Here is a 13,089-nt window from a genome sequence, read left to right as displayed (position 1 = left end):
AAATAAATATAACAAAAACAAAATGAGAATAAATGTAAGCTTAATAGGATTATTAAGCGTGGAACAAAATTGCCAAAACTTTTAACTAAAACTAAAATGAAAAATAAAAATATAAAGAGCAGATCAAACAGAAAATTAAAGCTGAATTTGATCAGAGGCCAAATGAATCTTCAGCTGACTTAAAGGGTTTGTGCATTTATATGTGAATAAGTCCAACGCGCTGAGGATGGCAAAGCTACAGAGAGAGAGAGAGAGAGAGAGAAAGGGACTGCCTGCCTAGCACATCTCTCTACCCTCCAATTACTATAATGACGGCCTCCGCTGAAAAGGACAGGCCCACTGCGTGTGTATGTGTGCGTGTTTATGTCAGTGGACCGAAGCCAGTCCTATCCGTCTATCCTCCTCTCACACAGATATGCAGCAACGTCTGTGATTTATCCTCTCTAACGGACTCGTACGTCTCATTGTCTGTAAAAGTGTGTTTCTTTTTTCATTCAATAAATCTGTCTCCCATACCCTTTGTGGGACTGTTCGCTCCAGAAGGAGGCTGTTTGTTAAAGGGGACAGAAAAAAGAAAGTCTTCTTTCTATTTTTTGTATGCTCGCCACTTTCACGAAAAGGTCAAACTCGGTACAAGCTGTGAGCTCAATTCTCGACTGCAGTCTCCCCCCCCGGTCTGTCAAACGCTAGCCTATTTCCAACAACCTTTCACACATCTCTCCCTTTTACTGTCATCCTGTCTCTTCCGCTCTCTCTTTCATTTTCTTTCAATCTTGAATCCCCCCCCCCCTCCCACATTTCCACCTTGCTCTTTTACTCCCATACGGTTTCTGTCATTTTCTCAGCGCCCACACCTTTCCACTCTCTCTTCATTCCCGCATTCGCTCTTGTTGGGCCCCGAGGACAGTTTCATTCCTCTGATGTTGCTGTTTCATAGCTCGGGAGACTTCAAGTCAACGTGAAATCAAAATTGACCATATTGACTTTCCTAGCACACGTTTTTGGTCTTATTGCATGCATTAAAATTATCATAATCTTGCTCCACCTATGAAATTACTTTCCTTTTTAATTTATAATTCTATTAATTCATGGCAGTACACACATTCTGTGCTACTTTATGATGTTGTTTCCTCTGAAGTATGTCACATGAATGCTTGTGAATGACTTATGTTGATTTAATGTGTGAGATTTTATTAAATTCATCGCAGACTTTGGTATCTTGGCAAATCTGAGCTTAGTTTGTAAAACTGTTGAGATCTCGTCTGAAACTTTCCCTGGCAGCTGTGTTTTGGAATAGCAACTGGTTTCTAGCTAGTCTAGCTGGTGCAAGTGTTATTTTAGTATTATTTATGTACTATCATATATATATATATATTATATAGCATATTTGTACCGTTTTGAAAATTAACTATGGTTTTATTGTAGTAAAAATGTGGTGACCATGGTTTTTGGGCATTTTGATTACCATTAGAATAACCACAGTTTTACTATAAATACTATATGTGACCCTGGACCACAAAACCAGTCTTAAGTCGCTTAAGTCGCAAAAATTATTGATTTTTCTTTTATGCCAAAAATCATTAGGATATTATGTAAAGATCATGTTCCATGAAGATATTTTGTAAATTTCTTACCGTAAATATATCAAAACTTCATTTTTGATTAGTAATATGCATTGCTAAGAACTTTATTTGAAAAACTTTAAAGGTGATTTTCTCAATATTTAGATTACAGATTTCAAATAGTTGTATCTCAGCCAAATATTGTCGAAAAATTGACACTTAAGACTGGTTTTGTCTTCCAGGGTCACATATGATTAAACTATGGTTTAATTATAGTAACCATGTTTTTTGGTTTTATTTGTTGTAAAACCATGGTAAATTTTTCATAAGTGTATGATATATTAATATTTCCAATTAGCTTTTATTTTTATATTTTCAATTTGCATTTTAATTTTAATTTTAGTTTTAATAAATGTGTGCTTTTAAAATTTTTATTAGTTTTTATTAGCTTTAATTTTTATTTCAGTTTTCGCTTTGGTAATCAACTTATTTATTTCAGTTAGTTGCCAATACAATATTTCTTAATTAAGTTTTTCAAGTTTCTTTAAGTTTTCATCTAATATTTATGTGTTTTATATCAGCTTTATTGTTAATTACCCAAAAGCGTTTTTAATATTTTTAGTTTTAGTTAACAAACGTCTAAACCGTCTTGGACCAGCAACAAACCAGGTAGAAGCTAGTCTTAATGTAGGGTTACAGTGGTTTCTGAAACATGGTAACTGGTGCCATGACCTGCTATTCTCCAAAACCCAGCAACTAGCATAAGATTTTATAGAGGATACTCAGAAGAAAAAAGACTTATGTGGTGCTGTGAGTCATTTCTCTTAGCTGTTTAGCTAACTCCCACCATTTTGCTAAATTCAACCACATGTTCTCCTCTGAAAGGCCCTTTAACACATGTTGGCAAACCAGATGTCAGCAATCATGAACACGCACAATGAGTCACATGCAGAGAGTGTTTCTGATAGGCCAGTTTTGGGCTCGGCTAAAAGGCATGGGTCGCTCCCCTGACTCTTTCCTGCTGTTCACACAGTCAGCGAGACAGGTATGACACGTATTCCAGTGACATCTGTCAGGATCTTGAGATGTCTGTCAATTTATGTGTGGTATTCCACAGCAGCTTTAAGCAGAAGCCTCTGTTTGCTAACGAGGAGAAAGAGTTGAGTGTGATTTTTCTCTCCTGTGGAGTAGGGCTGCAACAAACAAGTATTTTGATAACCGATTAATCTAACGAATATGCGAGTGATTAATCGTTGGTTAATTCGCCGATTAATCGGTAGACTTTAGTTAATTATTCAGCTTTTGCATTTAGTCAAAGCATTCAGTTATACATATTCTAACAAATAAAGGTAATCACTTCAGCTTTTGAAAATCATATTATGTAATTAAAATCATTATATACAAATCATTATATATTTGGCACAAAATGACTGAATGACACATCATTCTGCCTAACATCCCCTTTTGTAATTCATATGGGTAAGAAACAAAGGTAAGTGATAAGACGTTTTATTTTTGGATAAACTGTTTTATTCACAACATAATCTCTCTTAAAATACCTTATAGGGTTAAAGTTTTAGGCACTTGCGTATAAATGCTGTAAAATGGAGATGCTGTCAAAAATAGATTTTCTTGATCAATTAACTTCTATTAACTAAATGAAATCAACATTTGTCGTGAGCATCCTTTGCATTTAAAGCAGCTTTTTCCCTCGCTGCACTTGAGCAGAGTTTCTCAGGAGCTTCGCAGGTAGCTTTCTTGAAGCAGAGACACAGTTCTTCTGGATTTAGTCTCAGTTTGTTCTGTTTCTTCATGTCATTCCAGACAGACTGATGATGATCAGATCACATGTAAACTGATATTTCCTCCTGAGACACTACAGCAAAAGATAGAAATAACTGACTTTAAACCATTTTTTAGCTGCTGGAAATACTAGTGTTGGCCACCACTGTATATTCCCAAGCCGTGTCGTTTTCTCCACACCTCTTTGCATTCCTGTCACCGTTCCCTCGCTCGCTCTGTGCACTTTGTGGCATTTGCGAGTGTTTGGGCCTATTGTTGTGGTGCTCCGTTCTGACCGTTTCCTGAAGCTGAGCCGTGTTCTCTTCTCTTCTCTTCCCTTCAGCTAATCTACTGCAATTACAGCACTTCCCCTCGTCCCCTGCTCTCTCACGCTCTCCAGCGCACCGCTTGTGTTCGTGTGTCAGCGTAAACACGCCACCTGTGTCTTTCTTAATGTGTTTCTTTCCCTCTCTTCTCTTTTAATTGTGCCGTTATGTGTCAGCCTCAGACGGTGGCTCCACTCGTCTTTGTCCTAGCAAACGTGGGTGTTTTTATAGCCAGTATATGCGCTTTTCTCTTCCTAATTAGCCTGTGTGTGTGTCCATTTTTTGTGTTTCTAAGTCATTCTTTGGTATCCATGTCAAAGCTTCAAAGGCCTTAAAATAGGTCTTTAATAGCAGAGTGTGTGTTTGGAGCGCTGCGGTTATGAGCTATAAGCAGGGCAGGACTGTATTTATAGTAAAGCTGCTTTGTAAGGAGCCATGGAGGAACATCAGAGGAAAACAGCAGCCTTCAACTCGACTTGTTTCAGTTCTGCGGCTCGTTTCCCTCCACCGGAGATCACTGCCCTCTCATTCGGCCCAGCTGAGAACTCATGAAGGACAAAGACACACACACAGAGAGTTCACCTCTGTTCCCTTTATGTTGCTCACATCTGGATTCCATTCAAAGTGACATCTATTTTTAGCTTGTTCCTTTTTTAGGCCCTACACTCCATCTCTCCCCATTAGATACGCTCCTGTTGGCTTTGGACGACTTGTATTCCTTGTTTTTGATCATCTTTTGTTTGCTTTTTTAATTAAATTCTGCTACCAGTCCAAAACCAAGTGGGAAAGTTTTGCAAGTTTAGCTTTGGCAGTCAGCCCCTGCTGGTAGATGCTGTAACTGCGCCATCTGGCATCTTTCTCCATTGACAGCCATTCAAAAGTATCCATGTATCTACTTTATTTTTTATTTTTTTTAAACCAGCATATGAAATGCAATAGCAGATGTTTTACCAGTGCCTAATTCGTTTTTTGGAAGGATCATATTTTCAATGGAATGAACAGTATTTACTATATAGTTATATGAATATTAAACTTGTATCATTTTAACATTGTTTTTTTTTTGGTGATCAACTTTTTTTTTTTTTAAATCAACAAAACAACATCCATTTGAACAAACAACATTGCCTTGCATCAATGGTACCATTTTAACATTGTTTAATGCAATATTATGTGCATTATACTGCTGTGATGCCTACATATATTTTCCATGTGATGCACAATATTATTTGTAATTTATTTATAAATGTAAGACTTAAGTCTTTTATAAATTTCAAAATTTTTGTTAAATGTAATATTGCAAATATACATTACTATGTTGTGATGCCTGCTTATATTTTCCATGGGATGCACAATATGTATTGTATATTTGTTATGAATGTAAGATATATATAATATATATCAAAAAACTAATCATAAACATTGTTAAATGTAACATTATAAATATATTCTATACATTTACTTACATACAAACAGTTTTCATGGGATGCATAATATTAATTGAATAATTAGTATAGATGTGAGGCTTAATTCTTTGTAATTCTTTGAGGCTTAATTTGTAAAAAAGAAAATTGTTAAAATATAGATTTGTCTTGCTTTTGTCAATTTAGTTTTAATTTACTTTTATTTCAGTTTTAGTAAATTTAGAGTGTCAACACGTGTAATATTGTTACAATGTTGTGATGCCTAAATTCATATGTAGCATTCAGAAGGATTGATGTAATTTCAATTTATTTCAAATACAGTAGTCAACATTTGAAGTGGATCAAAGCCTTTCATCAAAGTTGTCCTAAAACCAAAATGCGTTCTTGTCTTAGGACAACTTTGATGAACTTTTTTGATCCACTTCGAATGTATGCATTTTTAAGCAGCCATTTATCATTTTCAACCATAACATGAAAATAATTATCAGACATTGATTTATCCCTAACTTTTCTGCTGTCAGCTATTGTTCATGTCACAGCTCAGCACAGTTACTAGTGAAGGGTTTGGGACTAGATATTTTCTTCTCCCTGAGCAAAACAGACAAAGAACCCTTCAGTGGACAGTTTGCTCAGCGTTGCCTCTGTCTGGTCAGGATCCGTAACTGCGTCCTGCCCCACTGTGTGTAATTGACATCTCCTCGGGATAATAATTAGAAATGGCACTCTGTGCTCGGCTCAGCACAAAGCTCACTGAACTCAAAGCTCTGTGACTGTCTGAGAGGCATTGATTCATTATGCAGGTATTTAGAAGTGTGAGCATGTGCGTGTGTGTGCGCTCTGTCACATCTCCCTGGCTGTTTGCAGCCCAGCAGATGTTCTCTGTCCTCTCTGGGGGAAATCTGTTTCTCCTCTCCTCTTGGATCATCCAGCCCTCTTATACGTTAACAAGCTGCCGCTCTCCAACTAATAACCACACGCTCTCCTGACTTCCATCACCAGCACTCGCTGTGTCTCTCCAAGATGCCTTTTCTCCTCTCTTCTCCTGGAGCACTTGCTCATCATAACCTTCTCTCCTCTCTGCACTCATCTCCCATGGTAGCGGTAAATCAGATCAGGCGCGGTGTCCTCGTGTGTTCAGGGATGCATTCTGGTGTCCCGTCCTGGCTTCTTCACCGGCTTAAACCAAGATTGAAGATGTCGCCCTTTGTTTTAAGTCTGCGACAGATAGCCCAAGATCACAGCCAACTTGTAGCTGTGTGCAAATATCAATAATATATATATATATATATATATGTATGTGTGTGCACTGTAAAAAGTGATAAGCTGACTTAACTTAAAAGAATTGAGGAAACCCGTTGCCTTAAAATTATTAAGTACATAATAATTTTTTTAAAAAGTTAAGTGAACTTGACAATTCAATTAACTTATTTTTTAAAATTATCATTTACTTAAATTAAATGATTAAATGATGCCTAAAAGTAAATGATCATTTATATTAATTATATAAATTAATATATTATTAATCCCATATGTTAATAGTACACTATTTTTAATTTTAATTAATATATTAATTTAAAATCTTCTTTTAATGTATTTGAAATAAATAAGTACATTAGTTAGTACATTAATTAATACTTTAATTTATATATCTATACACATGTTGATATAATGTATAAATATATATTTATATTTACAATAAGAGAGATAAATAAGTGTGTGTGTGTGTGTGTGTTTGTGTGTGTGTGTGTGTAGTGTTATGTTAATATATGTAGAAATATATTTTTACGAAAAAAATGTGTGTGTATAATATAATATAATTGTATTTGTAGTAAATGGATGGTTATTTGTTTGTTTGTTTCTATATAATTAAAACATACATGATTCTAAAATATGAACACAATATCTATGAGCGTTAAAATACATTTACGTATAAATGTAATTTATATAACATTAACGATGAACATTTTTTAAATGTTAAATCATAATGATTTCATTTATGTCATTGACTGTTAATTCATATTTGTTCATTATCTGATGTAAGACCTCCTTACTTAAAGCCTGCTACCTTACTAACCAGCATAATCCGCTGTGGATCACTTCAATTCGTATTTGCCCAAATTAATCTTTTTAACACATTGCCAACCGGTTTAAGCAAAGGTTATGAGTATCCATGGAAATGCATGCTTGCCTAAGTTGGCATTTTCAGCAGGAGCGTCGGAGAAGATGATAAATGTGAGAGATTTTTTTAAAGCCCAAGAGTCATATTGGATCAGTGACATTTGGATCACATTTAATACCGGCAAAAAAACACACATTTCCTCTCTCTTTTCAGATGTGCACGACAGTATGGCGAGGTTTCGCGCCGTCGGGGTGTGGAACTACACCATGTTGACCCTGGCGGAGCATGAGCGGGTTTTGTACGTTGGAGCCAGAGAGCACATCTTTGCCTTGGATCCCAACGACATCAGCAGACAGCTCCGACCACAGGTATGCATTATATTTCATTCAGAAAACCTCTAATGCACCCAATAAATACTAATCCACAAGCCATCAAGCAAAAAGGGCATTAGCATTTTATCATTCAAATATCTGCATTTAAAAATGACTCACTCTTTCAATGCCACAGCCATTTGTAGTAAATTGCCAGTTGCGGCAGTCAATAGCGAATCCAGGTTTTACATGCAGAGTGCCATTTGCTCGTAAAAGTCACATCTCTTTCTCTCTCAGATTGAGTGGTCTGCTCCGGCGGAAAAGAAAAGAGAGTGCTCAGCGAAGGGGAAGAATAACCAGGTAGCGGCTGATGTTGCATCCTTTATGTTTTAACAGCTTTGCTTTGTCTGAAATGCATTTACTCGCCCTCCCTCTCACCTATATTTTCTTTGTGTCTTTCTCTCTGTCATCGCCGTCTTTGCAGACTGAGTGCTTCAACTACATTCGATTCCTGCAGAGCTACAACCACACACTCCTGTACACATGCGGCACATACGCCTTCCAGCCCAAATGCACCTATATCGTGAGTGTGTGCTTTTATCTTTGACTCAGAAATCCATCTGAGCCACGTGATCGAGTGGAGCGGCCGGCGATATGATGGAGGAACTACATTAGCGGAGGATTTTTTTTTAATGAAGTTTCATGCTTTTATGGTGAAAAACAGTGGATTGAAATATGCTTGCAATTTTTAAAGAATGTAAATTTGAGTATATCTTAAAAAGTAATTTATTCCTATGATGGCATATCTGAATTTTAAGCAGATATTAGTTACAGTTTACAGTGTCACATGATCCTTCAGAAATCAAAATTTTAATATTTTTGTAAAGCCAGTGATATGTTTTTGTTTTTTTCAAGATTCTTTGATGAATAGAAGGTTCAAAAAGAACTGTATTTATTTGAAATGGAAATCATTTGTAACATTATAATACAATGTTATGTCTTTACTGTTACTTTTCATCAATTCAATGCACCTTTGTTGAAGAAAAGTATTATATATATATATATATATATAAACTTTTGAATGGTAGTGTGTCACAATTTGCACAAATATATTAAGCAGCACAACTGTTTTCAACATTGATAATAATCAGAAATGTTTCTTGAGCAGCAAATCAGCATATTAGCATGATTTCTGAAGGATCATGTGACACTGAAGACTGGAAAATTCAGCTTTGCATCACAGGAATAAATTTAATTTTAAAACATATTCAAATCGAAAACAACTCTTTTAAATTGTAATAATATTTCTCAATATTACTGTTTTTACTTACTTTTTTTTTCTAAATAAATGCAGCCTCGGTGAGCATAAGAGACTTCTTTGAAAAACATTATTCCAATCTTTTGACCGGTAATCTGTGAGTGTGTGTGTGTGTGTGTGTGTGACTCAGCGAGTGGCTTCCAGTGTGTCAAAGTGAAATATATCAAATGTAAATGAGGTTGTGTTATCACAATGTGATAAGACGGCATGTTGTGTGTGTGTTGTCATTGTGTGTGCGCACTTATTTGTGTGTGGGCAGGAGGACAAGAGGGCTCAGCTGCTGCTTAAACTCTATTGGCAAACATGGCCGGTGGTGCAGTGTGCTCATCAGGTTGTGTGTGTGTGTGTGTGTGTGCGCTCGATCCATATGTGACCATCTCTGTCTTTGATAGAATGCAGATCATTTTACTCTGGATAGCGCCGCCCTGGAGGATGGCAAGGGAAAGTGCCCTTACGACCCCGCCAAGGGTCACACAGGCCTCATTGTGGGTGAGTCACAAATGCAAAATCCTGCATTATTATTCTTGTGTCTTGTGTGTGGGTGTCCTTTTGTGTTCGGTGCAGCCGGTGGATGCGTTTATGCCTCCTCTCTTCCTACACTCAGGAGAGCATGGAGTCCCTCTTTAATATCTCATAACCGTGAGGCTGTAGACAGAAGTGCGTGCGTGTGCTCCTGTTCCCGCTCTAAGCGTTCTTCTCTTTTCCTAGACAAAGAGTTGTACTCCGCCACCCTCAATAACTTTCTGGGCACAGAGCCCGTAATCCTGAGGAACCTGGGACAGCAGCATTACAGCATGAAGAGTGAATACCTGCCGGCGTGGCTCAACGGTAAGCCTCATAACACACACGTACACAAAATATATATTTGACCCTGGAGCACAAAACCAGTCATAAGTAGCAATAGCCAACAATACATTGTATGGGTCAAAATTATCCATTTTTCCTTTATGCCAAAAATCATTAGGATATTACGTAAAGTTCATGTTCCATGAAGATATTTTGTCAATTTCCTACTGTAAATATATCAAAATATAATTTTTGATTAGTAAAGGCGATTTTTTTTTTTTTTGCACCCTCAGATTCCAGATTTTCAAATAGTTGTATCTCAGCCAAATATTGTCCGATCCTAACAAACCATACATTAATGGAAAGCTTATTTACTCTTTATGGCTGGTTTTGTTGTCCAAGGTCACATATATCATGCCTCTGCTGAACAGACCAGCTTATGTTGTCCTGGTAAACACGGATGATCAGTTTGACCAGCACCAGAACAGTCAATAAACCATGTTGCTTCTTCGGACACTGGGTTTTTTGGAATCAATTGTCGGCAACTTAAAGTGCCCCTATTATGGATTTTTGAAAATTATCTTTCATGCAGTGTGTAACAGCTCTAAGTGAATGAAAACATCCTGCAAAGTTTTAAATCTGAAAGTGCACCGTGTGTAAAGTTATTTTCTCTCAAAAAAAGGAGTCGACTCTGAATCACTGAAACGAGTGGTTTTTAAAATGAATCCCACGCCGTTTCATGTTGACGTCAACATGCATATTGCCGCCCACTTGTCACGCGCGCGCAGACCTGATTTTCGCGTTGGTCTGAATGAAAATGCAAATTCATTCTTTGCCACTAGGTGCCACTTTTAGAGCGTTAAAAGCTCACAAACACTGCTTTAAATGAAATCGACCAATCACCGCAGATTAGCTTCACTCATAGGAGGGGTTTGAAAAAATGAATCGTTGAACGAATTGTTTGGGAGTTGTTTGAGCAAATAAGGTAAAAATAAAAGCATATTATAAGAAAATGAAAGTGTTTTTTGACCTTGCATGCATGTCAACCTGTTGATGGGGACTCTCAAAACCAAAATATGAACCTTTCATAACCCACGTTGCTCTCGTAATCATCATATAGATATTATACATAGATATAATATTTCTTCGATTTTATTTGCAGTTAAATGGCTGGTTTTAACAATTAATAATGAACAGTGTTTCAAAAATAATATATATATATCTTTGAACATGGATTACTGAATTGTTTGGATTCAACTGTTGGCAAATTAACATAATCCTACATTGCTTTCATAATATTCATCATATTATACATAGAAATATTATACATGGTTTTGTCTTTCATTTGTAGTAAATGGCTGATTTTAACAATTAACATTTATGCATTTAGCAGACGCTTTAATCCAAAGCGATTTACAGTGCATTCAGGCTATACATTTATTTGTATTTTTTTATCATCAGTATGTTAATTAACCTTTTTACAGCATTTAAAACATATTTAAAATACATTATATATAAAAATATTAAAATATATTACTTAAAATTAACATTTTACAGTATTTGTTAGCAGAAAAAAAAGAAACATGGATGGATTACTAAATTTTCTGAATCTGAATTCAACTGTATATATATATATATATATATACGTGTGTGTATGTGTGTGTGTGTGTGTGTGTGTGTGTGTGCATGCGCATACACATTATTTAACAATTTATATATAATAAAAAAATAATAATAATAATAATAAAATAAACAATTAACAGCATTTATTAACTGAGAATAGACCTTGTTGCTTCTTCGAATATGGAGTTATCTGGATTCAGTTGTTGGTGACTTGACACAATCCTGTATTGTTACATTCTCCAAAACTCATCTCTGAGTCGTTGTCATAGCAACAGGTCCATAAGCTCAGACCTGGTTTGTTTAATGGAAACAGGATTATATTTCGTCTGTTTAAGTCTGTCCCAGCCTCTGCATCATTCCTGTGAGAGCACCCTGTTGAACCAGAGGATGCAATAATTTAGTATTATTATAATTATTTTAATAATAGTCTAATTTGAAATAAAATAATCAGATTGTTGACAATAATAGGCACAGCTGTTGTTCTTGCTGTGAAGTACTTCTTGAGTTGTGAGGGAGTCATTTCTGTCTGATCTGTGCATTAACTGCAGCACAGACTTTGGTTCTTTGTGTTCTCATCAGCTCAGAAGATGCTGTCTGTCGTGCCATTAGAGAAAAGTACCTGGTGTTCTTACATAATAAGACATCATTTATGGTTTTCGTTGTTTCCCGGCTGCATTTCCGGCTTTTAAAAAGAGCTTTTATGCCTTTAAGTGAATCTGGGTGCATTAGTAACTGGCATAGAAAAAAACACATGAAACCTGTTGCAATGCAAGGGAAATGAAAATGTAAATATAATGTAACATGTAATTGATTAATTAAATGTAATATTTACACATTTAAATGATCCCCGCTCTTTCTCCTTGTAGTTGCCTCAGCAGTGTGTTGTTGTTGCTCTTTAAAGACAAGAAATTCCTGGTAAATGCTAAAAATTATTTTTGTTTGGCAGAACAATTTGAAAAATTGCATTTTCAAGTAATATGTCTTTAATGTAATATAATATAATGGTAACAATGGTTCTCACTATTAACTAGTTGCTTATTATAATGCATATTACTAGCATATTGGTTGTTTATTAGTACTTTGTTTATTAGCCTTATTATGCATGACCATATTTCAGATCCCTTAATCCATAAACCCCATACCTAAACTAACAACTACCTTACTAACTATTAATAAGGAGAAAACTAGGAATTTATTGAGGCAAAAGTTGTAGTTAATAGGGAGAATTGGTCCCTAAACTTAAGTGTGACCAAAATATATAACACTATACACTAGCTACTGATCAAAAGTTTTGGGTCATTAAGGGTTTTTTAAAAGAAATGACTCCTTTTATTTAGGAAGAACACATTAAAATTGGTCAAAAGTGACAGCAAAGATGTTTGCATTGTTACAAAACAGGGGCGCGGGAAGTGGGGGTGCTGAGGGTGCTGCAGCACCCCCTGTTTTTTTCTGTAGGCAACTGTTTTATTGTTGGGAATATAAAAAAAAAATGGAGTGTCCATTTAATAATTTGAAATAAAATTTAAAAAATACACTCAATAAGTTATTGCATACTATTTTATAATGTATTACAATGCAGAGGTGCAGATGAGTGGCACTATTTGCAATAAGTAATGTTTTTCTCTAATAATGTTTTTCGCCACAATTAATCATACCCTTTTATTCAATATTTGCAATAAGTAATTAGCAGAATCCTGCTATTTTAACAGAATAAATATAATCTAAAGCTATTTGCACTGTGTAAATAGCATATAACTAAAGAATACTGCTATTTTCACTTAGTGTAAATAGCCTCTATCACAACCCCCCGCGCGCGTACAGCACCCCCAACCTAAAACATC

At 35.7% G+C, this 13,089-nt stretch overlaps 1 protein-coding gene across 1 annotated transcript in view; it reads left to right on the top strand.

The window, feature by feature from the left end:
• The window catches only part of sema4c (sema domain, immunoglobulin domain (Ig), transmembrane domain (TM) and short cytoplasmic domain, (semaphorin) 4C), an 81,552-nt gene that overhangs the window by 46,290 nt on the left and 22,173 nt on the right, over positions 1 to 13,089 (top strand). The window contains 5 exon segments of the mRNA XM_058775313.1: positions 7,424 to 7,578; positions 7,819 to 7,881; positions 8,006 to 8,104; positions 9,232 to 9,328; positions 9,548 to 9,667. Of these exon segments, the coding sequence (XP_058631296.1) occupies positions 7,424 to 7,578; positions 7,819 to 7,881; positions 8,006 to 8,104; positions 9,232 to 9,328; positions 9,548 to 9,667 (534 nt within the window).

The sequence above is a fragment of the Onychostoma macrolepis genome, chromosome 05 (assembly GCF_012432095.1).
Source record: "Onychostoma macrolepis isolate SWU-2019 chromosome 05, ASM1243209v1, whole genome shotgun sequence".
NCBI classification, from domain to species: Eukaryota; Metazoa; Chordata; class Actinopteri; order Cypriniformes; family Cyprinidae; genus Onychostoma; species Onychostoma macrolepis.
This window is presented reverse-complemented; position numbering and strand designations above follow the sequence as displayed.